General features: G+C 41.7%; 1 protein-coding gene across 2 annotated transcripts in view; it reads left to right on the forward strand.

Annotated features, from left to right (window-relative positions):
• PTPRB (protein tyrosine phosphatase, receptor type, B) overlaps positions 1–18,411 on the forward strand; it is a 117,436-nt gene extending 99,025 nt beyond the window's left edge. The window contains exons 22-34 of one of the 2 annotated variants that reach the window (XM_004675896.1): positions 1,265–1,371; positions 4,127–4,226; positions 5,045–5,128; positions 5,233–5,250; positions 5,365–5,446; positions 5,839–5,929; positions 7,420–7,496; positions 8,664–8,798; positions 10,477–10,599; positions 10,761–10,924; positions 12,648–12,783; positions 16,614–16,734; positions 18,106–18,411. In XM_004675896.1, coding sequence (XP_004675953.1) covers positions 1,265–1,371; positions 4,127–4,226; positions 5,045–5,128; positions 5,233–5,250; positions 5,365–5,446; positions 5,839–5,929; positions 7,420–7,496; positions 8,664–8,798; positions 10,477–10,599; positions 10,761–10,924; positions 12,648–12,783; positions 16,614–16,734; positions 18,106–18,128 — 1,261 coding nt within the window. In that variant the 3' untranslated portion in view covers positions 18,129–18,411. The remainder of the gene's footprint in view (positions 1–1,264; positions 1,372–4,126; positions 4,227–5,044; positions 5,129–5,232; positions 5,251–5,364; positions 5,447–5,838; positions 5,930–7,419; positions 7,497–8,663; positions 8,799–10,476; positions 10,600–10,760; positions 10,925–12,647; positions 12,784–16,613; positions 16,735–18,105) is intronic. The other variant, XM_012720534.1, reaches the window with a different exon arrangement.
• The last annotated feature ends 8,788 nt before the right edge of the window (positions 18,412–27,199 follow it).

Here is a 27,199-nt window from a genome sequence, read left to right on the forward strand (position 1 = left end):
CTTATCTGGCTGCAAAATCAGTGCTGTTCCATTTGGGAAGCGAAAGGGCAGATTATTATAGGTGAGAGGAGCTTGGGAGGTTGGGAAAGTGCTGATCTGGTTTTGTTTCTATTCTAAATAGAACAGCAATGTGAGCACAATCAGATAGTCAGCTTCTCGACCTCGTTTTCCTGAGAAAAGTGAAGGAAATTGAGCCACGTGATCCTTGACTTTGTGCTGCTGATTCTGGACATGCTGAGAGTTGAAATAATTGCAATCAGCAATCTGTTCATTAAAGTAATCTTACTCATATCATTATATGTATCGTGCTAGTAATAGATTCAATGTATATGCCTTCTCTGTGAAAAGCCCTGGGCCAGGTGCTGGGGGAGTGAGGGGAGGTGGGGAAGAGAAAAGTAAATAAGAGGGAGCTTAGTCTTCAAGGACCTTACAATATAGTGAGGGAAAGAAGGCACATCTGTTAATCAGAAAGATGTAGGAGGAGTGTAGATAAGCAAGTGCTATAAAGAATCAAAAAGCTTCCTGAAGGGAGCTTCATTATAGCCGGACATAAAAAAGTAGGGAAGGACTCAAAAATATAGAAATAAAGGCAAGTGGGAATTCAAGACGGAAGGGGGTTCATCCTCTTTCCCCCGCCTGGCTCTCCATTTCTATCAGTGATTTTTCTCAAATACCTGAGCTCAAATTTTAGAACTATCTTAATCCTCCCTTTTCTGCACAAGGGCCAGCCAGTCTGAGAGGGCGACCCAGTCCCTCAACAAGGCCCATTTCCCACTGTGTTTCCCTCTGTCTGGGGTGCAGGTGACCCCTCCCACCTTTCCCTCAGATTTCAGTGAATATATCCTTTGATTAAGAAGAACTCCAGTGACCACACTGAATAAAGCAAACCCATGTGCCTTTCCCCATTTCATCCATTCCCCCTTACTTAGCTCTTTTCTTTTTCATAGACCATATCACCTCAGGGTATGTTAGATTTGTGTAGTTAGTGACTGACTTTTAACACAAGGATGTAACCTCTGAGATGGTAGAGTACTGTTCCTTGCAGTATTGCCAACTCCTAAAATGGGAACTAGCGCAGAGTAGGTATTCAGTAGTGTTTGATGAATGAATGAATGATTGCATAAACCTACATCTAATCCATACCTTACCATACATACATTCTGAGCAGGTAACTACCCTACTTCTCCCTGGACACATTTTTCAGTCAGCCCTGCTGTCCTACTGGCCACCAATTTGCTCTTAAATATATCTGTTTTCTTTTCAGAATCAGCATCCGGGCTTTTACACAGTTGTTTGATGAAGACCTGAAGGAATTTAAAAATCCACTTTATTCAGATACTTTCTTCTCTTTGCCCATCACCACTGAGTCAGGTAAGGTAAACCTTCTCATCCACCACATATTCTGGTGACTGACATGTCACCCATTGGGGTTGCTAGTGGGAGACCAAATGATGTGACTGGAGGTGGGAGAACACTTTGTTCACTTGGAATTAAATCTTTATATGATCATTGATTGATATGAATGCATGACTGGGAAGAATAGGGATTAGTCTCCCAAAGAAGGTAGCATTATCAAATCCTATAGTAAAAATTAACTTATTTAAAATAGTGAGAGTGCAAAACATTCAAATCAAGAGATTACTAGGCCAAAGTATAAGTAAGTACAAAAGTTTTAGGTCATAAGTGGAAATATATGTGTGCAGATACATAGAAAAAATTTTCCCTTTTGCTTGTTACATGTTGCTCTTACACTATAAAATGTTAATGTGGGCCCTCCCTGGTGGCGCAGTGGGTTAAAGCACAGCACTGAGAAGCGAAAGCCACTCCCGCATGAGTTCGATTTCCGCCTGCCCCGGAGGTGACCACATGGCGTGGCAGACCTCTCCTGACCCTCCCGCTGCTCCTCTCAGCAGTGTACTTCGTAGATCTGCCTGTTCTGCTCCCCGCTCTGTCTCTGGTGAATCCTCTCACCCTTCGCATCTCTGGCCTGTAACCCAGTTCTGTATGCACAAATAAATAAATCTTTAAAAAAAGAAAAGTTCATGTGGAAGGCTGTAGAAATTTATGAAACTTCTCTAATGTATTAGAAAAACTGGCTGATGAAGGAGTACAGTTTTAAATGCTGTCCTTAGAATAATTTTTCCAATCCTCACTATACCCTTTTAAGATACATACTGTCATTACCCCCATTTTAAAAGTTACAACCTGAGGTACCAAGTGTTTAAGCAACCTGCACAAGACAGTGAAGTTTGAATGTTGGTAATTTCTGCCTGAACTTCACTGACTCAGAATCTTCACATCATACTACGAAAAACATTATTTCTTCGGACATATTGTCTTATTACCATTGTCTGTTCCAACCTTTCTTAGTAACCAGTTTTCTGCAATACTAATCTCTGGAAGTTCTTTATACCTAACTGCAGTGTTTCATGCTGCATGAAAAACAATAACTCAGGTTCACAAGCACTCCCATTTTATTTATGCCAAATGTCAGTCTAATCTCCCACTTACCAAACCAAAAAGAGATCAGAACACAATTAGGAAGACTTAGATGTATGCTTATAATTTAATATCAAGCAGGGATTTTGTGAAAACAAGTCTTTCCTATTTAATGGGCCACCCTGGTGGCACCAGAGTTAAAGTCTCAGCACCATGAAGCTATCACTAGCTACTGTAGCCTGAATTCGATCCCTGACCAGGGAGCTGACCCACATGGCACAGCAGACCTCTCCTGTCTCCCCTCTTCTCCCCTCAGCAATGTCATTTCTGCCTCTGTCTTTGGTGCATCCCCTCACCTCCCTTCCCCCCACATCTCTCGCCTGTACCCCAGGTCTAGTATGCATAAATAAACCTTTAAAAACAATTCTTTCCTATTTGAAATAGTATATTTTAAAAATTAAGTTTACCCAAGAGAAATGAAAACATATCTCCTCATAGATACTTGTGCACAAATGTTGATAGCATTGTTCATAATAACCAAAAAAAATAGTGTTAATCCAAATGTCTATCAATGGATGAATATATAAACAAAATGTGATATATCCACAAAATGGAATATCATTCACCCGTGAAAAAGAATAAACCACTGATGCATGTTATAGCATAGATGAACCTTGAAAACATTATGCTAAGTGAAAGAAACAAGTCACAAAAGATCACATAGTGATCAATTTATGGGAAACATCCAAAGTAAGGAAATTGATGGCACAGAAAGTAGATTAGTGGTTGCTAGGGTCTAGGGTGAGGAAGAATGGAGAATGATTGCTATAAAGTAGGGTGCTTCCTTGGGAGGGATGAAAAATGAATGTGGTCATATTTTCAAAACTCTATACTTAAATCATTGAATTGTACAGTATGTGAATTCGGTTTCAATACAGCTGCTTTTAAAATGGACTTAACTTACTTATAAATTCCCAATAGCAAAACCATTCTAGATAATAAAAGAGGTTTTGTTATGATAATTCTCAGCAATAGGCTCTATTTGTTAAAGTCCCAAATGCTTGTGACTGGCTTCATACAGATGGAAAAGCATTTTTTTAAAAAGATTTTTGTTTATGCATACAGAACTGGGGTACTGGACAGAGGTGCAGGGGCAGTGAGAGGATTCACCATAGCCAGAGTGGGGAGCAGAACAGGCAGATCGATGAAGTACACTGCTGAGGGGAGTAGCAGGTGGGTCAGGAGAGGTCTGCCACGCCATGTGGTCACCTCTGGGGCAGGTGGGGATCAAACTCATGCTGAAGTGGCTTTAGCTCCTTAGTGCTGTGCTTTAACTCCTTGTGCCACCAGGGAGGGCCCCTGAAAAAGCATTTTTATATTAGTGACATTTTTATATTAGTGTTAACCTTTACCTCAAGAGTCCCAAGCTTTACATAGAAGCACAAAGGCCACAATTTCTCAGCAAAGTGAACAACATTATCTTCAAAAGTATAATGGCTGAGCGGCCATTACAGGAAAACAGATAGCAGGTTATCTTCTCGGCTGCACATTTCTAGCCTCTGTGTGAACAGCCTTAGGATTCTTCTGGAATGATGTCTGGGGAGACAGGATTCAGCAGCTCTCTTACTGGTTCATTAACACTAATTTCCCCCTCCCGGATTTGTTGTTTCTGTCTGGGTTCCTGTAGAGCCTTTGTTTGGCGTTATCGAAGGTGTGAGTGCGGGACTGTTCTTAATTGGCATGCTCGTAGCCGTCGTTGCCTTATTCATCTGCAGACAGAAAGCCAGGTGAGTGCAAACCTCCCCCCAGTGATCGGACCACAACTTTAAAGATGCAACTGAAAATAGTCTGAAAAGAGAGAAGGAAAAATAAAAAATGTCTCCAGAACCGTCATTTGTTTCTCAGGGGAAAAAAAAAGTCAACCCCTAAAATCATGACTCATTTTTTCAGCCTTTCTAGGTAGCATTGCTGAATTCTGCCCTTATCTAATGATTGAGGGACCAGCTACAGCTTTCTTTAAATATGAAGTAACTCTATATGCACAGGAGGAAAAAGAAACCATGTTTTTCCGTGGTTCCATACCTCAAGGAGACAGAGATGTCTGCAAATATTGTGCCCGCTGGTTTTCTGAAACATGCTAAAAGTGTGCTTGACATACCATTCGGTAACTAGTCTCCGCCATACTAATTTTAAGAAGAGACCAGAAAGAACCAAAAAGGATGAGGCCCCAGGACTCTGGCCTCTTCTCTTCGAGAACTTCTTCCACTTGGCACATCGTCTTCTCTTGCAGTCATGTCTTGCATCCTAGGTTTTACTGTTGTTTTTCTCCCTAAGGGAAGTTTTATTGAGAGTGTGGGAAGTGATTACGACCTGTAGCCAAAAACCAGAAGACAAATCTCAGCTATTACAGAGATCCGTTTCTGAGTGGGAAAAATCTATTTCTTCTTTATGTTCTTCCCCTCCTTCAAAGAGATGTTGGCTGAGTGTAAATCTGCTTGAGTACTGAGAAACCCATATTTGCACAAACATGCATAGCCTTACCATAAATGGGGAAATTGTTTTAAGTTTCATGATCAGAATATAAATGCTCTCCATTATGTGTTAGCCATGGTCGAGAAAGACCTTCTGCCCACCTGAGTATCCGTCGGGATCGACCATTATCTGTCCACTTGAACCTGGGCCAGAAAGGGTGAGCACCCCATTTTTCTTCACATAATTTATTGAAAGATGAGTTGATTGTGCTGTGAGAGAATTGCTAATGTGGTTTTTCGTTTCCTTTTGGGTTCCTCACAGTAGCCGGAAAACTTCTTGGTAAGCAAAGAACTCATTAATTACTACATTATCTGCTTTTGAAATACAGCTCAGCCTGATTCTGGCATTTTCCCTTTCTTCACTAATTTTTTTCCTTTCTGTTTTTAACTATAGCCCAATAAAAGTAAATCAGTTTGAAGGGCACTTCATGAAGCTGCAGGCCGACTCCAACTACCTTCTCTCCAAGGAATACGAGGTACACCTCAAATGCAATGACACTTTAGCACCCCAAATCTTAGCAGAATTTCCCTCCCCACCCTCCCTGCTGATTGATTCATAGGCTGATTAGAAGCCCAGAGGAGCTCACTTAGGAACCAACTGTTCCCTGCAAGCTATACCCACCACCAGCCTTAGTTTTGCCAGCTGTGTGACGCGGGGCAAGTTAGTTTTCCTGTTAGTTCATCTGGAGAATGCAAACGAGCATACTTTCCATGGGGCCCACTGGGGTCCAGACTCTGTTCATCAAATTTGGTGTTCCCTAAACAGCAGCGAATGTGCATATGCTCATATTATTACGCATCTCAAAGGCTTCATGATTTGTCTTATGTTTTCCTATTCTTTACTTGTAAACTTTTTTTTATCCAACAGGACTTGAAAGACGTGGGTCGAAACCAATCATGTGACATTGCGCTCTTGCCGGAGAACAGAGGGAAAAATCGATACAACAATATATTGCCCTGTGAGTTTTATGTTGGAATTTGTAAAACTGTCTTCCTCTAGCCACTTCTTCTCTTTTCCAGGAATAAAATGGGGCTAGTAAAACCTAGGGTCAGCTACAACTGGAACATAGAGGCTCTGAATGCCTTTCAAAAGGCGTGAGTTGTGTGTTACTGCGCTTGCCTCCAGAAGGGTAACCCAGCCTACATTCTGATCCTATGAGGCCTCTTCTGCTGGTGACAGTTCACCTTTTGCTCTTATTACTTCATCTCGGAAGCCTATAGGTAGCCTACCTGGGTTTACTTAGCAAAGTCTCGGGTTAGCAATTCCCATATGTGTGTGTGTGTGTGTGTGTGTATAAATATGTCTAACACTGTTAGGTAGAGTAACAGAAGACCATTTTTCTGGATTGTTTTCATCCCAGCAGTAAAATGGGGATGGCCACTCCATCAGACAGTGTGATGGTATTACAAAGGAAAACTCAGAGAGAACTTCAAAGAGCTTTTTTATTTGTGTGTTTGTGGACCACTTGCACAGTGAACAAAGCTGTTCTCCGGACTTTATCTGTAAAAGGAAGATGAGAATACTTCCTTCATAGGGTAGTTGTGGGGATCAGAGATAATGCATGGCAAGTAACATGATTTTAATAAAGTAGAGACGCACCCTAAGTCTTAGTGACAAATCTCTCGGTAAATTGCCTTCCATATGAAAAAATGTTCATGGTCACTTATCAGGGAAGTGCAAATAAAACCACAATGAGACATTATCTAACACCTGTGAGAATGGCCCATGTCAAAAAGAAACAACAAGTGTTATCAAGGATTTGAAGCAAATGGTTCTTGCCCCTATAGAAATCAATATAGACTTCTCAAGATAATTAAAATAGGTCTATCATATGATTCAGCAATTCCACTCCCAGGTATCTACTCAAAAACTGCAAAAATAAAATTAATTCAAAGGGATATATGCTTTTCCATGTTCATTGCAGCACTGTTTAGGAAAGTGAAGTTACGGAAGCAATCTAAATGCCCAATGACAAAGAATGGATTAGAAAAATCTGGTATACACAATAGAATGCTACTCAACTATAAAATGAAAAGATAAACTCTTTCCATTTGTAACAACATGGATGGACCTGTAGGGAATTGTGATAGGCAAATAAGAAGAAAGACAAATGCCAGATGGTGTCGCTTATATGATTGATATGTGGAATATAGAGCAACAAAACAAAGAGTTGGGTAAAATCAAAGAAAAACAAAGCTTAGAAATCCGATCACCGAACTGAGGCTTCCAGGGTGGAGCGGGGGCTGGGGAGAGAAAAGTAGAAGGAAGCACAGTGGACTCTGGTGGAGGACTGTGGGTGCCTTCCTGGTAGATGTGGTGTGGCTACATACATCTAAGGAGGTGTGCCTGTGCCTGTAAATCATAGACAGTGTAAAGCAGTGTTACCTCGATTAAAAACTTTTTCGAAATATTTTTAATAATATTTTAAAAAAATAAACTGCCTTCCAGATGATGCCTCTCGAGTGAAGCTGTCCAATGTAGACGATGACCCGTGCTCCGACTACATTAATGCCAGCTACATTCCGGTAAGTGGCCCACTACGCCCTCATACCCTGGGTGGCTGGCCACACTGGAGACACCTCTCCACCTACATGTTCCCCACGCTTCTCAGGTCTGAAGGGTGAGAAGACTGTCAGAGTCTGTGCTGTGTACAGGGATAAGGTTGGGTGTAATCTTGATCCTGCAGAAAAGCTCAGCAGAACTGGGATAGCAGGACATAGCCAGACAATGACATAAAAAAGAAGCTAGTGTGGTGCTTCCTCAATACACAGCTGCATGGCTGGGGGGGGGGGGTGTTGGTAAAAAGCAGGCTCTGATTCAACAAAGTTGGGAGGACCCGGGACTCTGCATTTCCAGCAAGTTCCCACGTGCCCACCAGGCTGCTGGTTGAAGGACCACTCTTTGAGTAACAAGGGACTAGAAGTTAATGCAGGAGCTGCTGAGGGGAGAATATCTCCCAGCAGAGAGATAGCCAACGAAGTTCAGCCTATCAGGCAACATGCCAAGACTCTTAAGGATGAGTAAGCATTAGCCAGCTGAGAGGCTGTGTTTGGGTGGGTGGGTATGGAAGTGGCAGAGGTGACAATGTAGAGGCCTTGAAGTGAGACAAGAAGAAAAAGGATTTCGAATAGGCATGGCAAGTATTTGGTGTTGTTGGAGAGCAGAACAAATGAAGTATTGTAGCTCAGAGAAATGTGGTTCCCAGATTAAATAAGATCTATGAAAATCCTGACCCTTGGCAAGCTATAGGGTAGATACTCAAAAATAGCCTTCCCTTAAGCTTCCCTCCATGCCATACCTCCCCAGTGTTAACCTAATGTCAGTGGTCCAAAATAGCTGACACTCTTGTACATTAACTAGGGAGTCTCGTTTTCGAAGTCAGCCCCTCAGCCTACACACACACGCACACACACACACACAAAATGAAGTGCTTTCTAAATCATGGCTTGCATCCTCCACTGCCTTTTAGTTAAGATCCAGTCTAATAAAAGGGAGTTTGGCGCCTAACAATGGTGCGATGTTCCGGCCTTTGTCCTTTCTGCGCCCAGGCCTTGACACTACGTTAATATCTTTTTCTCAGTCAGGGACCTGGCAAAAACCTACATCTCATCTCATCTACACAGCTAGAGCTTTGTTTATAATTCTGAAGAGGCCCATTGTTTCTGACTCTCCATATTGTAAATTCATTGCAGGGCAACAACTTCAGAAGAGAATACATCGCTACTCAAGGACCACTTCCTGGCACCAAGGATGACTTCTGGAAAATGGCGTGGGAACAGAATGTTCACAACATCGTCATGGTGACCCAGTGTGTTGAGAAGGGCCGAGTGAGTAAACAGTCTCTGGCTTCCCAAATTTGCTTCCCGCCACCTGCATGGAATTCCACCCTGCTGTCCAAAGTTAGACCCCAGAAAAGCCAAAGTGCGGTGGCGAGAGAACATTATTAGTGAATCAGATCACTCAGTAAATCCAAGTAATTCTCAGTTTCGCCCCCATGTGGCGCTACCGACCCTGAGAGCATTTGCACAAAACAGGTGGTCGGGATGGTCAGCTGCTCAGGGTCTGAGGTTTTAGTCAAATATGAATTTAAGGGCTGGGGTTATCAGAAGTACCCCTGACAGAGGAGTGGACCCTTGCTTCTCGTGTGTGTGGAGGCAGCAGGACCTCACAAGAGTCGAGAGTCGCTAGTTCTCCCTCTGCTGTCAGGAAAGAAGTACATCTTAGGCTGTGTCTGCAGAGCCAAAATAGTTTGTGGACAAATTAAACAAATCATTGTTTTAACAATGTTTGTAATCCTCTACAGTATTACTTTTGGGACTAAAAGAGAGATTACATGTCATGTGCCAATGTCTGTGCTCAGTAAATACATAGTCACAGGCCTCCTCCTTTCTTTCTATCCATGGAGGATTGACTAAATAACTTCATTTATAGCCTCTGTCCAGGTTAGGACAGCAAAATCAGATTAGAGACAGAATAGTACCAAGACAATGCCTTCTTTTGTCCAGTTAGATATTTCTTCGGAATGAAAAAGAATTTGTGAATGCGGTTTATCTACTAATGGAAGGGAAATGTTGACGGAATCAACAAAAACAGGTGAAGGAAGGCCCTCCCTGGTGGCACAGCGGGTTGAAGCGCAGCACTGAGAAGCTAAAGCCACTTCCACATGAGTTCGATTCCCGCCTGCCCTGGAGGTGACCACATGGCGTGGCAGACCTCTCCTGACCCGCCCGCTGCTCCCCTCAGCAGTGTACTTCGTCGATCTGCCTGTTCTGCTCCCCACTCTGTCTCTGGTGAATCCTCTCGCCACCCCTGAGCCTCTGGCCTGTACCCCAGTTCTGTATGAATAAATAAATAAATCTTTAAAAAAAAAAAAAAAAAAAAAAAAACAGGTGAAGGAATCCCGTCTGGGGTGTTGCTCAGTGTCGCCCTCTTGTGGCGCAGTAGCGCCTCAGCACTGGCCCTGAAAGCGTTTGCACAAAGCAGGTGGTCTCAGGGTCAGTTGCGACGGCTGCGGACTCAGGAGACATTTGAAAGAGGGAAAGTCCAGGTTCATAGATGAGTCGTGTTCTCTGGGCTCACTTTTTTTAGAAAACATTTTTAAATTTTTTTAAAGAGTATATACTTTTTTAAGATTATTTATGCATACAGAACTGGGGTACAGGCCAGAGGTGCAGGGGCAGTGAGAGGATTCAACAGAGACAGAGTGGGGAGCAGAACAGGCCAACTGACGAAGCACACTGCTGAGGGGAGCAGCGGGCGGGTCAGGAGAGGTCTGCCGCGCCATGTGGGTCACCTCTGGGCCAGGGATTGAACTCACACAGAAGTGGCTGCGGGGAGCTTACAGTGCTGCATACGTACTAACCCATTACGCCACCAGGGAGGACCTAGAAAATATTTTAAAAGAGCATGTTTTGGGGGGAAAGGAAAGAAGAGAGAAGCACCTGCAAAGTCACAGGCGGGCCGGAACCGCTGCCTGGACTCATTCTTTTCTCTGTCGCCCTCTAGGTCAAGTGTGACAACTACTGGCCAGGGGACCAGGATTCCCTCTATTACGGGGACCTCATCCTGCAGATGCTTTCAGAGTCTGTGCTGCCTGAGTGGACCATCCGGGAGTTCAGGATATGCAGTGTATGTTCGTTTCTGTGACTTCATGGAACAACCCAGCCAGGGATGATGAAGGACACTCGTGTCCTCCGTATTTATTAGTCCTGTGTCTGGAGTGTGGACCCACAGCTATTCCTCCCTGGGCGCAGCGTCAAAGGTGAAGGTTCACCTCTCCTCTCTTACAGGAGGAGCAGCTGGATGCCCACAGGCTCATCCGCCACTTTCACTATACAGTGTGGCCAGACCACGGCGTCCCAGAGACCACGCAGTCCCTGATCCAGTTTGTGAGGACCGTCAGGGACTACATCAACAGAAGCCCCGGGGCTGGGCCCACCGTCGTGCACTGCAGGTATCACTATGAGAGCCAGTAAAATGGCAGCCAAGAGTTTCCAAAAGAGGCGTAAGCATGAGAATCTGGTGGGTGGAGGGTTTGTCTGTGCCTACACGATGCCTGGCCTGAAGGACGCTCTTACACGCTTCTCCCTGGGCCTCCACAACCTCGCTCCTTTCACTGACTTCTCTACTTTGTTCACCTCCATCCTCTCTCTGCCTCTTGCTCTTTTTCTTACTGTACAAAGCACAAATTCTTTATGTGATGTTCAGTTCCTCCATTATTGTGGCCCTGTCTCACCCCCAATCCAGGTTTCTATAAACTCCTCTCCCCACTTGAGCCACTTAAGAGAGGCACAAGCTGACGCTTGCTCATGCCATTATCCTTACTCCTAGAAACGGCTTAGTCTCTGTTCACCTAAAAACACCCCAACAGTCCTTTATGTCCCCTGCTCCAGAACTTCTCCAGGTCAAGTAGCACTGGCTATCTGTAGCACCTGATGCTGCACTTAAATTTCTGTTCTCTCTAACTTCTCTTTGTTTCAGAGAGTGTGTTCATAAAATCCACCTAACAAGCACATGCTCTCACTCTCTCTCTCTGTGGGGATCCTGATCTTTAGCTAATTAATGCTTGCAGCCACACTTTGATAGCCCTATCTGAATGGCACTAATAAATAATGAGCAGGGAATTGCTAGAGTAAGAGAAATGTCAAATGCATTCATTTTCTCCCAATCAGCCCAGCACCATAGGAGCTCTGCTTTTATATGTCCTTGGAACCCTGATGATTTTAATAAGAATGTGAGATGCTCCAGAGTTTCCTACTTTCTGAAGGATGGCAGGCATGCTCCCTTAGAAGCACTGGAGAGCTGTTCTTTTTCTAAGAAATATTGTAGCTCCAAATTCCCAGGTTATACAGCCATTGGGGAGCATTTGGCCACCCCTAGTGAAGATGAAGTTGTTCAGTCCCTATGATCTAGCAGATCTGCTGCTAGAGATCAGTCTGATTGCACAGTGTTGCTCACTGCAACACAGCTCATAACAGAGGACACTAAAGATGACGCCACTGTTTATCAGTAAGGAATATACACATGGTGGATGGATTACCAGGGTGGATTAACTCCATGAAGGTGTTAGTTAGATCTACATGTAACACCATAGATGAAACTCCAAACACTATATTTCATAGAAAAGTTGGCAAAAATATTCAGCATTTTGAAACACATAAAATGAATATGCTGTTTATGGATTTCCAGGTAGGTAGGAAAAAGATAAGCACATGCCTGGAGGTGTCATGCATCAAAAGTAAAGCAGTTCTGACCACTGGTTGGGAAGGGGGAAGGGAGGAAAAAGAGATGGAAGGTTAGAGCACTGGGTTACATTTCTTTAAGAAAAAGCATTGATGGTCCTTCCTGGTAGTGAACGGGTTAAAGCACAGCACTGCAAAGCTAGCCACAGCTGCTTCAGTTCAAGTTCAATCCCTAGCCAGGGAGGTGACCCACATGGTGCAGCAGATATCTCCTGTCCTGCTCCCCACTCTGTCTCTGGTGAATCCTCTCACCACCCCCTCTTCCCCTGGTCTGTACCCCAATTCTGTATAAATAAACAAATCTTTAAAAAAAAAACAAGGAAAACACCAATGTTCTCCCATAATGTGGATGGGACAAGAAAGATTGCTGTAGGGTCTGGAATCCTGCAAGGCCAGTTTAATAAAAGTGCTGTCTTCCTTTTCTATCTCTTCCAGTGCTGGGGTGGGGAGGACTGGTACCTTTATGGCACTGGACCGAATCCTGCAGCAACTAGACTCTAAAGACACTGTGGACATTTACGGAGCAGTGCATGACCTAAGACTTCACAGAGTTCACATGGTCCAGACCGAGGTAAGAGTTACAGGCTGGGGCCACAAACCTCATTCCCTACTCCCAAATGTCTAGCACTTTGACCTGACAAAGGGCAATGACTATGACTCATCAGGGAAAGAAAAAGAACTAAGTATAAATGTTTTCTAGCACTTGTATTTTGAAACAAATTCCAGTGACACTGAGGAAGATATGTGCCCTTCACCATGGTGGTTGCCCATCTCGTTTAGGTAGACAGGAAGAAAGATGGATTTTTTTTAATCTATCACATATGCTGGGGAGAAGCCCAGCAGTCGTGGGGGTCATTGTAAGATACAGTAGTGAGTAAGCACATGAACATCAGTGAGAAAAGAGAAAAAGGGACTTCCTGGTGACACAGTGGCTAAAGCTCAGTGCTATCAACCACATGATCCAGCAGACCTCTGTTGTCTCGCCCGCTGCTCCCCTCAACAATGTGTTTCAGTCGATCTGCCTGTTCTGCTCCCCACTCTGTCTCTAGTGAATCTTCTCACCCCTTGTATCTCTGGAAACATCAGAGTGGATATTGACTGAGAAGCATGAACATTCCATTTGTACAGTTCTTTGACAGTTGCAGGGTATTTTTGAACATGTTAACTCAAATTTTCAATAAACCCAAACAGGAGCAGTAAGTATTATTTTCCACTTCCAGTCTAGAAAACCAAGGTTCTGATGCTAACAGGCTTTGCACATCTATGAAGTGATCAAACTAGAACTTGAGCTCTGTTCTAGAGAAGCTAAGACCCTAAACACCCGATCCACTACCCAGAACTTCATGATCAGATCTTTATCTCCATACTCAAAGCAAGCCTGTAACTCTCTACATAATTGTCTTAAAGATCCAAGTCCATTTATCCTTGGGTTTCCGATTAACTGCAAAATCCTTTATTAAAACAAATCCCCATGCTCACCAGGGGGGAAAATAATAATGAACAACTATATACCAGAGACATTTTAAGGGTGTGGAGTGGGGGATGGGATCAAAAATGGGGGTGTGGGGCAGGGCAGGGAAGTGCGCTGGACTATGGCGATGGCACATGGGTGATTTAGTGATGGGAAGCCCATGGGGATTAAAACTGACATGGAAAAGGCACAAAATAATGTAAAAATAAACTATTGTACTATTAAAATAAATAAATAAATCCCCATGGTCAAAAGGCAAAGAATTCCACAAGCTGCCATTGTCGCATCTTACAGTCAGAGCCTATGGGGGCTGCAGGACTCGGGGCTTCCCACAAGGTTGGCAGAGCTCCCTCACCTACACAGCAGCACCAGAGGGAGCAAAAGGGAAGAACATCTTGCCTCTGGAATTACTTTTCTGGGTCCGTGACATAGTCAGCCTCAACTTTATTGTACCTTATTTGGAATAAAAAGGGGCAGGGGTCATTAAAAGTTTTCATCCTATATCAAAAAACAAGGATTTCTAAACAAAGAAGCTTTAGAGGGACTTTTCAAGGGTGCCTGTCCCTCCCTCCAGTCTGCCTGTGGGGAAATTTGCAGCCTCAGACAGAGCAATAACTTGCTAAAGAACCGTGTTTGGCCATCTCATCTGTGTCCTTTGAGATGGAAACAGAGAGCTGTTGCAGGAATAAGCATCTCAGTCCTCATGTCAGGGTCATCTGGGTTTCCCATGACCTCTGTGCCCATATTTTCACTATACTAGACTTCTAACCGTTTCCAGAATTCATGTTCACTTTCACATGATTTATGTCATTTGGAATGTCCTACTTCTTGGCTCAAATTCTTACAAATGTTGCCTTTTCTTTCTGACTTGATACTTTCCTCCCTTAGATATGAACCGTATGGCTTCTTATGATAGAAGCTTTATACATAATTCTCTCTTAAGTTTATTGCTTTATAGGTATTTGTTCATATATCTGCTCCTCTACTAACCTGCACACTGAGACCATAAAAAGGCTATTAGTAGATTCTAGAAATACTATCACGTACTATAACTTTTGGTGAAATTAAAGGGGACTGAGCCTCACAAGTTAACTAGACAGAACAAAAAATTGATCTCTTATGATCCGAGTTTCATTTATCAGACTGTCTACTTTTCATTAAAGGTAAAGTGGGACACACATTAACAATCTTAAAATTTTAATAGTGGTTCTACTAAAAGGGGCCTCTTTTTCCCTCTGGAAAGATAGGACTTTATATTTAACACAAGACAAATTAGTGACTATTTACTGGTTTCAAAGCCATTGATGGAGCACAGGTTTGAGTTTATTAATAAGGTGTAGCATAGAGGTAATAAAGCTCACAGGAAACTAACTCCAAGGTCCCAAAGTAATTTAATATCTCAGAAAATATGAAGTATGTTTCAATGGGAGGACATGGGGAAGTACCAATCTACAATTTCGTAGATTGTTTTCAAGATGGCAAAAGTGACTGCTTATACTGACGACAATACCCAAAATAGTACCTGCCTTGATTTTTCAAAGAGGCATAAAACAGGGTTTGTGAGCAAAATACAGAGAGTAGTTCTTTTAATATGAATGCAGGCTTCATATAGGAATGACTTATTTTTTAAAATGTCCTGATTTAATGGCTAGACTGGACCTACATTAGAAAGCATCAGGAGTAGGTAGCCAGGCTAGCTTCCAGTCGGGGCAATTGTTTAGTGATAACCCCTAAAAATAAACACTTGTTTACTTTTAAAGATTGTTGGTGAGGGAAGATTTAACAGTCTCAGTATCTCAAGCCTTTTAAATACTCCTAAGATCAACTGCACTGATCTCCTTACTCATGGGCCCAGGAATGTTTTTTAATATATCCATTGAACTTAGCAGGATGATGCATCTTCTATGTCCTTTCATGATCAAAGAGCATTAGCTCTAGAAGAACCCTTGGCCTCCTTATTTTACAGATGGGGAAACTGAGGTCCTAAGAAAGCTCTTGATTAAGCCTAGGCTGGCTGGAGATGGACTTGGCACCCCACATCCCTCCCCCCCCCATAGTGTTATGCTCTCCTACCTGCCTTCCCTCTCCCTGGGCCCTGAGCCACTGCTGTGCCCTAAAGGAGAGTCCATGGCCAAGCACCATGGTTATACAAACACCTGCTCCCTTATTAGAGACATCAGCTGGTGGTAAGGAAAACGACCAGTGCACAACTTTAGCTGCCTATGACTGAGCTTCTGTAATCCGTTGAGTTCTTTGTGGTCCTTTATGGTTTACCTAAACACTGACTTCTGTGTTTGTTTTACTTTGTACCGTCTGTTGTTCTCTGTGATTAGCCAATAGCTTTGAGATTCTTCCATCAGCCAAATTTGAATGCCAAGAGACCCAAGAGAGAGAAGACACTGGCCTTGCTCTCAGAACTGACAGTCGGGTGTGTCTATTACATACACCTCCTTCCCCCTCTCCCCCCACTATATCCCTAAAAATGGGAATAGACACACGGGAGATTTGGCGATGGGAAGCCCATGGGAATTACAGCTGAGATGGAAAAAGGCACAAAACGATGTAAAAATAAACATATTATTTTTTTAAAAAAGGGGACAGAACAAGAGTATGTAGTGAAATGATTGGCTCATTCAATAATGTAGTGAAATTACGATTTATCTAAAGAGACTGGTGTCATAAAAAGAGCATGGACTTTGAGTCACACACCCAAGACCAAGTCCAAGTTTCTCTGCTTTTTAGATGTGTAACCTTGGAGAAGTTACTTAACTTCTCTGGATCTCCACTTGTCTGAATGATTATCTCTGCTTCACTAAATTATCAAAATGTTCAGATGAGATAATTTGTAAAATGCACAGTACAGCCTGGCATAATTTGCTTATTTGATGGTGCTTGAGGACAGTCTGACGATGCTTTTTGCTTCTTCACAGTGTCAGTACGTGTACCTACATCAGTGCGTAAGAGACGTGCTCAGAGCAAGAAAGCTACGAAGTGAACAAGAAAACCCCTTGTTTCCAATCTATGAAAATGTGAATCCAGAGTATCACAGAGGTAGGAGCTTCCTTCACTCACAAATGCATTAATCAAGCTGTGCTCAATTTGGAAACTGTTAATCAATAAGCTACAGCTCTTCCATTGTGTGCTACCTATTTACCCCTCTACCCAGAGGCTTGAGTGGAAGGTTGAGAAGACAGTGGAAAGGAAATGTATCACCGTAGTCAAACAAGGTTCTCTGTTTTTTTGGATTCTTCTTTTGTGTGTGAAGTTTTTCCTAAATTTTCTAGAACAAATATATAATGTTTTAAACTGAAAATTCTAGTAGAAAAAAATATTATGAATTTCTATAAGGTACTGCTGTGATCAGACAGTAATGACTTGGTAAGTGAACGACCCTCCTAACTTGTCCCACTCTGGAATATCATTATGACCTCAGTTATCACACAGACCTTTGCAAACTTGATGTTACATTGCATTATGTATTACTGTCTAATAGATTACCCCAAGCTTAGCATCTTATTTCAGTGTTTATTATCTCACAGTGTCTGTTGCTCAGGAATTTGGGAGGAGCTGAGCTGGGTGGTTCTGACCCTGGATATTTTATAAAGTTGCTTGATGGGGGTGGAGGACCCATTCAGAGAGGTTGATCACTCATGTCAAGACCTCAGTTCCCGCCTACATGAAGCCTACAAATCAAATTGTTTTTTTGATGACTGTTATCTCAGAGCTGTTTTATCTCCATGTCTAAGTCATGTTCAATTAATCGCTATTTGCTTTTTTTTATTTAGTCTCTATACCATGTGCCCACCCATCTAGTGAGTATGTGAAATAGTAAATAATCTGCAAAGCACAATGTTTGAGAGCTACTATTAAAGTGAGTCCAGTTGTAAATCACATAGTGAGTCCGGTTGTTAATCACGTAATGTACCTGTACAGCAAATTAAGTATTTTGCTGTCAGATCTTTTCAAAAGCTCCAGGATTGAAGGAGCTCTGGGAGATTGTGGTCATTTCTTCTTCTCATTTTGACTTGTTCAAGACTCTTTTCTTAGATTAATATTGAGTGATTCTGAAGGAGGCCAACTGCTGTACAAATAAGAATAATCATCAGGTTTCTGAAAGTTAAAATTTAGGTCCTAGGTCTGCAGCTAATTAGCATTATCAAGCTGTGTAACCCTGAGTGAGTTACGCTGCCACTCTGTGGGCTAACTTATAAAACCAGAGGAAGTAGATTAGAATCACCTGCCTTTCCCATCCCATAATCTGTGCTTCTAATGGAATGCCTGGTCCCCCAAAATGCTGTCATCCTTAACCCTGCTGAGCTTAGTCATTTCTGCTACTCTTTCCCATCTATAACTTTCACCAACAGAATATCCAACGTTAACACCTCTTGTTCCAATCTGTAATTACACTGTGCTTCCTTTCAGATGCGGGCTATCCAAGGCATTAAGAATGTACCCGAAGATCTCCATGTGATTTAAAAAAATATCTCGCTCCATGCCTTACAGAGGTGCCAGCTATTCTGTTGATACTATGTATAATTTATTAATCTGGAGAATTTTAAAGAATTTATGTAATTTAAAGGTAACAGATATTATTGTACATAGTTGTATTTTGTAGTTCCTTCTGTAAATATGTATTTTTTCATAATGTTTAATATTAAGCTTTATATAATACTATTTTTCCACACTAAAGTGTTCTGGATTGTTCTACATAAACTTAACTCAACCTGTGTGACAGGTCTACTGGCAAAATGAGTATGTAGCCCGGCATCCCTTGGGCTGTGGCTTTTACCTGTTTAATATTTGCTGAGCAGGATAAGGCAAGGCTGGAGACAGTAAAGTTGGTCTTACTTTGCTGCATTGTTCTATGACATTTGGGATTCAAAGATGATCCAAAGGTTATTTGGACAAATATAACCAAAAAAGATGGGAAGAGGAGCTTAGCAGCACCAAAGTGGAAGTGGTTGTGCCAAACCTAGTGACTCTTAACCTTTCCTCCTGCCAGAGGTTCAAGCTGAAGTAGTTGGCTTAGAGGCCTGGTCACCTGCCCTGTCAGCCCAGGCTGCAGGGTTGAAAGTTCTGATAGAGAACAAACAGGAGTCATGAGTTCTTGTGTCAAGAACAATGCTGCACGTTCTCCTGAATGAGGGCACGATGCCAGGTGCAGCGCCCTCCACCTTGTACAGGGACAAGGGATGAGCCCATTGTGTTCATGGTGTGTATCAAGCACCTGACCACATGCTGTGCGTCTGTGGGACACGAATCTTCTTGGCTGCATTCTTGGAATAGTCAAAACTGCCAGCCGTACTTGGTTTTCCCATTTAAAGAAATTATGGTGACAGATTATACTCCAGATCAAAAGACCCAAAGTTAGCATTTTTAGTGACATGCCCATAAATCTGTCCGTAGGTTAAAGGACAAACCTATCTATAAGTTTAAAGGACAAAAACGAAAACTCAGCGGTACTTGGCATAAAATTTCCCAAAAGACTTTTTTAGTAAATCATTGAAGACTAAATATCAAGTAGTCACTCAGTTGCATCTCATAGAAAAGGCACGCTGTGTTCTACCATGTTCATCTTTGGTATTTGTGCCAGTTTTGACTATTTTTCAGAGTCAGAAAGTGGGTGTTGGCCTCATCAAGATCCAGGTCTGACAGTCTTCTTGAGGAGCATTTGAAAGGCCCCTGTATGGAATCCTTACTGCCATACCAGCTGGAAATATATGCCCTTCTCACTACAAATGTCTCTGTAATAAATTTAAGAATTGGAGGTCAGGCCTGTTGATTTCATAGCTTTATTTACCAAAAGAGAACACATCTTTTCAGGGAAGATATTTTTGCTACTTACCATAAAGTCCCATAAGGGTGATTATAGGGAAGTGGCGTCATAATTAAAAGTCATTAAGTACATCAGGTTTTTAAAACTATATTCCAACTGGAAATTTTCTACAGGGTTATTTGGCGTTTAAAAGCAGGAAAAAAAAAATTGATCAGTGCGAATGTGAAGAGTATTGTGAGCATGGCAAGCTTTCAGTTTCAGAGTTCTCAGTGTCCTTGTGAATTGGCAGTGCTAGGTTTTGACTGTTTTATAGAACTAGGTGGATCTTTTAAAAAGGAGAAATATGTATGTGTGACAGACATACCAGAAAATGTAGGTCAGTGGCTTTTGAGGTATAGGAGCTATTAGGAATAAATTTCCGTGTATTAAAAAGAAAAAGCAAAAATAAAAATGAAAACAATTTCAGACTCACATGTCTCGATGCAAAGCACGTTCAGACATGGGAAAATAAAGGTATTTTGGGCTTTTCATCATTCAGAAGACTTTTAGTAAGTGCCTAAAACCTGCTTGGTTACCCTCCAGACTACACAATGCTCCTCACACAAAGAGAATGCATCATGACATTTGAGTCAAGGTTATGGTGGCGATTTTCAATTAAGCTTGAAAGAGGGCGTTGGCAAAGCAGTGAGATAAGTGAGCCTTACAGCCGTCCAAGGCTATGTTGACAAGTGCTCAAAGTAAGCAACCCTTAAATCTAGGAAGCGTAAACAATCAGTTGCACAAAACGAGAATTAAAACCATAGGGAAAAAACCTACAGGGCTGTAATCTTAAGTAACTCTCATAGCTTAGTGTATTTGGGGTGGAATAAGTTATGAAAATGGACATGACAAGGGGAAACTGTTTGTTCTTTTGGTCTTATCCAGGAAATATTTATTCCTACCCTCCACCTGTCTAATTTTGAATCTCCTTAGCAACAAATATTTCACTAGCTTCTCTTCCCACCGTCACAGCCTAAATACATTATCTAGTTGATCTGTTTATTGAATTTAGGAGGTAAAAAAGGTTTCCTTGACATTCAGCTCAGTTGGATGCATTTTAATTTAATCCCATCATGTGCTCTGGCTTGGTAGACACCCCATTTCTTATCTTGGTGGGCTTCCTGTCTGTGCACCTGTGTGGGACTCTTTAATCATTAAGACTTCAAAGTACTTTTGAGCTATCCAATCTGGAGAAGAGTCCTGTCTTGCATCTTAATAATTATTTATCTGAGCACTTTATAATTAACTCTTTTAATCTCTACTCATTAAATCAATTTCATATTATCATTCTGTTGCTCTATGGATGGCAGCCAATTTTTCAGTTCTTGAACGAGATTTTTTTAAAGATTTTAAAGCTTGCACTTACCTACTCTAAGAAGTTCACCTCCCCATTACCTTTCTGGGTCTCTTCTTCTCTTACTTGTCCCCTTCTCCCTTATGAATATGTTTGCTTTTCAGCTGAATTTTATTTTCTGTTCATCTTATCTCCTTATACCCATTGTCTGCCTACTGGTATTTCACAACTATGGTTTCATTTGTAAGCAGTAAAATGGTCATAGCACACAGACATTTTGAGGACAGTCTTTAATTAATCTTGCTATTACCTCTTGAAAAAAAGCCCAAAATGACATGTGGAATAATATGAAACCACTAAACAGATGCCCAACAATACAAAAATAGACCTTCTATGTTATGCTTAATACTGATTCTCTAGCCTTAATGTCTCAGGATCCTGCTTTTTATATTCACTAAACACTCCTTAACTTTTGTAATAAAATGATCGGTCATATACTAAATTCTCACTCATTAACTTTCTGGATCGTTGAGGCTTGATGACATCATCAACCTGCTGGATTGTCAAATCTGTGTAAGAGGAGTGGGAGTCTCTGGGACCCAACTGTGGAATGAGCTAGAATTAGTTCCCCCACCTGAATCAGCCCAAACTTGGTGAGGTAGTAGCTCTATGCTCCATTCCTGTGAGGAAATGAAAGCAATTGATTGGCTAAGAAAAAGTGGTAAGAAGCACCACCTAGTCCTTCCCCAGATGGCTGTGAGCAAGCCCGCAATCTTGCCTCATTATTGAAGACAGTCTTTGCCAAATGCCCTGTGAAGCTTCTGAGTATTTTTTACCCAAGATTTTGAGTCACATCAAGTATTCAAAGAATGTTTCTCATAGAAGAAAAACCTGTTAAGCCCTGACTACAGAAAGTAAGTAAAGTGATACAAAAAGGGAAAATACTTGAACCAAGAGACATCAGCAGGAAAAGAAAACATCACCCATTTGTGTCCAGGCTTTTTTAAAAATGTCTTATATGTCTAATAAGACATATTATCTCGTGGGGGTCTGCGTTGACACAGTGGCAGATGATGACGCTGATTATTGAACTTAGTCATTAGTTTTATGAATTCACCAGGTGTTTGTATATACTGAGTTTGGAATTCTGAGCACACTGCCTTAGATTCTTGGAGTGGATGATGCCTTTGAAATGTTTGGCCATTTTACTTAAAATGCAGGGTAACATTTGATGCAGCCATGATAATAGCAAAAATCTGTTCTGTGCTAAAAATGTTTCTAGCAATGGAAATATTTCTGACTAAAAGAATATTCTTATAGGGAGGCTCCCTAGGAATAAATGTATGCAACAAAAGAAGGCATTTTATTTTTTTAAAGGTTGTCTATATAGATACATTCATGAAATAAGGAAACTGTTGGTGAAAGCCCCAAAATAGAGGTTTATGTAATGAAATAAGAGATCTATTAACAGATTTACCAAAGATTATATTTATAACCTACATGCCAATGTACATGATCTTATATAAGATACCAAAATAAGTTGCTCAAAACTGTGAATAATGCCAGACAAATGTAATGTGTCCCTTCCAGAATTTTCACAGGAAAGGTTAGTTATGGCTATTTTCTGCCTTAAGCAATTTCTCTTAAGAAACACTATCTTCACCTAACAGCAAGTTTTCTGTTATATTTGAGATGTTGCATTTTAAATGCTGAGTGAGTAGATAAATATGCCAGTAAAGAAGGAGCCTGTGAAGCTGTGGCATTAGGGCTTGGAGCAGGCTTGGCCAGTGTTCCACCTGCAAGCTAGTGGGACAGTTTGCAGCAACGTTCATGGCATTTCCTAATTTCGACCACCCTGATGATCTGGTGCAACAGTGTTCTCACCTGAAGACTCTTGATCTCTGGTCTGCCCGGCAGCACTCGTCAGGCATATAAATTCTGCAAGGACAAAGGCCAAATCTTTTCTCTTCTACCCATCTTGTAACAATTAACATACAGCACATATATTCAACATATGCATTTTAAGTGGAATTGCTCCTGGTCCAATACGTGAGTGTTAGGATAGTCAGTGTCTCAATACTATGGAGGCTCACCTGGCTATTCCTTGATTTGTGTGAAATTTAAATAAATGATGCAACTATAGCCAGCAACTGAATTTATTTTGTTCTATAATAGAGCACTTTTATATTTTTAACATCATGGACTCTTTCTCTGCAAATCTGGTTATTTAAAACGGCAGTAGATGATTGTAGTTTTTCATACCATAGTACCTACCCGTGGTATTTCTAACCAACTCTATTTGAACAAAGAACTTTATTAGTCTTTCTATTTAAATAATGTATTGCTTAATATATTTCCATATTTGTGATCATGGCAAAAATACTATATAGTCTCTATCTTATACACCTTCTCAACATAGGAATAAAACTGTTTGTTGAAGCAAAGTGTCCTGTCTTCAATTCACCTGTTTCTCATTTATCAATTTTTGTACTCCTGCTGAGGAGAAAGGTCAGAAGTGACTGTTTTTAAATGAGAAAAATCTTCCAGGCCATTAGCATGAAGATCATGGTGGTTTTAACCTTTATTCCTGTGAGAGCAGAGCTGATTACCTTGAGTATTGTGTACATTTAATAGACTCCAGTTGACTCTCTCCAGCTGAATCTTCTACATTTCCCTGCTTTAGTTCATTAATAACCAAAATGTCATCCATTGCCAATAGCACTGGTGTATTCCCAGGGGCACTGCCCCAGCAGGGTCACCCCAAGTCCTTTAGAGGCACTTCACATATTAGCAGGCTATGTGGCATTTAGAAAGAGCTACTGTGCTTACTTCCAGAAATTTTACTTTGCCCTTTGGCCTTTTTCATATTTCACTTGAAAGATCAGTGTCCTTCATAACGCCAGTGTTTCACTTTTCCACAGGTCACTTACAGAAATCTTTATTTGAAAACCATGTACAATAACACATATAATGCATTTAAATCAAAGCAATTCTTTACAAAAATAGTTTTGCAGTCAAATAATTAGGTTAACAAAGCAATTTGACCTATGAAGTTGGACCTGTCCTCTGCATTCCCCAAAGTAGTTATTTGTTTAATACTTATTCTTAAGGAGAATAATACAAAATGAGCTAGTGAATTTGCTGATACATCTTCCAAAATCATAAAAAGTGAGAGCAGGAAGGGCCACCGTAGGGACTGACAGTGAAGGAAACCATGACCCAAGTTTAAAGTGTATAATAGGGCCCTCCCTGGTGGTGCAAGGGGTTAGAGCACAGCACAATGAAGCTATCTGCAGGCCACTGCAGCATGAGTTTGATCCCCAGTCAGGGAGGTGACCCACAGGGTGCAGGAAACCCTCCTGTCTTCCCACTGTTCCCCTCAGCAGTGTATTTCATTCAACCTATCTGTTCTTACCCCTACTCTGTCTCTGGTGAATCTTTCACCCCCATACCTCTGTCCTATACCTCAGTTCTTATATGCATAAATAAATAAATCTTTAAAATAAAAGTGATACAATAAAAAGACGTTTACTTATGATGATCCTGTCTTCTTATTATTTGCAGGGTCGGGCCTGTTGACATGTAAATAGACAAATTTGAAAGATATTCAGATGCCCCGATGCAACAATCATCTCCAGCAATGAACTCCAGTGAAACTTTCACCAATTTGCATGACTATTCTTATTTCCGTATTTCTTATATCTGGAGATACCCATTTGTTTAACAAATCTCAGACTGTCTTTTACAGTCACACCTTACTAAGTCATCACAATCTCAAAGTTGAAATATGAATGAAAGAGAAAGCGTAATAACATAATACTATCATAAAGCATGATTAAAGCTAATTAAATCAAGCTACCTAAAATCCCCAAGAGGGTTCGCAGCTAGATTTGAAAGAATTGGCAAGGCTTTTGATATGCCCAGTAAAGGGGCTTTCACAAAAGAAGAGCAAAAAGTAACAGATAAAATTTCGGCTTAGAAATAGAGACATCCAAGTCAGAACAGCACGGGGTGAGAGGATTCACCAGTGACAAAATGCGGAGCACAATAGGCAGATCGACTGAAATACACTGCTGAGGGGAGCAGCGGGTGGGTCAGGAGAGGTCCGCTGCACCTTGTGGGTCACCTGTCCACCAGGGGTCGAACTAGTGCTGCAGGGTCTGCAGGCAACTTCATAGTGCTGTGTTTTAACCCGTGTGCCACTAGGGAGGTCCCCTTACCTGCATTTTTTTAATTCAATTATTTAAAACCTAAATAAGACAGAAATTTAGTTATTCTTATTCCACAGATTAAGAAACTGAGGCACAGAAAGGATAAATATCTTGTACTAGGTCATAGAGCTAGACCCTGCATTTGAGTATGAACAGTGTATTGCTGGAGCCGGTGTTCTAAACACTTCCTCACATATTTTAGGATGGAGAAAAGATTGATTAATCCCCACAAACTTACATTTAACATTGGGCCTCCAGCTTTTGTAGACACACATACATGCTACAAATCACTTTCCTCTACCCTTATCCTACTAACTTGTTATTAGACCTATTAGTCCATTACTCTGAGGCTGCTGTCCCTCCAGCATTTTAGACTCAATGTGACAACACAATCACCTACTCTAAATTCAATCCTCTGATCCCTCTGGGGTCCAGGGACATAATGCTAACCAGTTCTGAGTGACTAAATTCTTAGGGCAAAGGATGATAATTGTCCTGTGAAGAACTAGCCTGTCAGCTCAGACTGGGAGACAGACAATAAGACTCCAACAAGAGGAATTCCCACCTAAGATGAAAACTACTGGTTCTAAAAGGAAGCTCCCAATGCTAAGAGATCTAACCACTAGCACAGAGCAAAGTCCCAATTGACCATTGAGCCATCTGGAAAAACAGAGAAAGCAAGACTGGGTCTCCACAATGCTTCAACACAACACAAAGCAAGCATTACCGAAGCTGTGAAAAGGGGGGTACATGAAGGACAGGGAGGCCAGCGTCTCCAACGTGCCAGTACTTCTGGATTTCCCAGCCCAGGCATAGCAAGGAGGGGGTGATAAATGCTGCTCACCCCTTCCTCTTGGGTAAAGACAGCACCGAACATCAGCAGGGGCCACGAAGAGACAGATGATAGACTCAAGTAAGGTACTGATCAAGGCTCAACAGAAGAGCCTGGGTCAAGAGGGTGTAATCTTCTTGGCCTCATGGGATTAGCCTGGTCCAAAGGTCTCCGAGCAACTTCCAGAGGGCCTCAGCAGTCTCCGGCAAGCACACACGTTTCTCTGATACAAAGATTGGAGCTTAGAACAAGATTCCAACCCACTAAAAAGCTGTGGAATTATTTTCTAGCATCCATTCTCTTTCCCACCACACCTCCTTAAGAGGATGTCACCATCAGTCTCTAAATCCTGCTATTTCCATTCTCTTCTCTCCATCACTGTCCTGCCTAAGTTCTGGCTGACCATCCCAGTCTAATACAACATTCTCTTTGTCGTCTGTATACTGCTGTCTGGCACTGCAGTCTCCTTCATTCTGCCTCCAGTTTATCGAAAGCATAGAATTAATCATGGTCTTTCTGAAATTGACAGGTGTCTCCCAGAAGCACCTGGTGCAAAGTAGCTTGCTGGGCCGCAGTCAAAGTCTTTTTGTGAATAGGCCCGTGGCTTGTTACCAGCTTAAAGTGGTAATCATGCTTCTCTTTGTAATTAGGATCCCCCTAAAATAGTCCTCCTCTCTTCTCTGATGCCAGGGACGCATCATTATCATAAGGGTGCTAAGGATGGGAGGTCATTAATCCAGACCTCGCTCTCATAAAATAAAAGGTTAAAAATACAGCCCTTTAACTCCTCTGCACTGCTGGTGGGAATGCAAACTAGTACAGGCACTATGGAAAACTATAGAAAACTGCTAAAAATGGTGCTTCCATATGATTCAGCAATCCCACTCTCTGGAATCTTCCCAAAAGACACAAAAACACTGATTCAAAAAGATACCTGGAATCCCATGTTTATTGCTGCTTTATTTGCATTGGAAGATAATAACCCAAATGCCCAAAGGTAGATAACTGGATTAAAAAGATGTGGTATATATACGTAATGGAATATTATTCAGCAATCAAAAAAGATAAACACATGCCTTTTGCAGCAACATGGATAGAGCTGGAAGGGATCATGCTTAGTGAAATAAGCCAGAAAGAAAAGGGAAAATACTGCATGGTTTCACTCACAGAAGGAGTATGAAGGACCAGGAGAGAAAATAATAATAATAGTGAACAACTATATACCAGATATTTTACAGGGATGGAGTGGGGAATGGGATCAAATGGGGGGTGAGGGAAATGCACTGGACTATGGTGATGGCACACAGGTGATGTGGTGATGGGAAGCCCACAGGGATTACAACTGAGATGGGAAAAGGCACCAA

This window comes from Condylura cristata, unplaced genomic scaffold, assembly GCF_000260355.1.
Source record: "Condylura cristata isolate star-nosed mole 26May11 unplaced genomic scaffold, ConCri1.0 scaffold00004, whole genome shotgun sequence".
Classification (NCBI taxonomy): domain Eukaryota; kingdom Metazoa; phylum Chordata; class Mammalia; order Eulipotyphla; family Talpidae; genus Condylura; species Condylura cristata.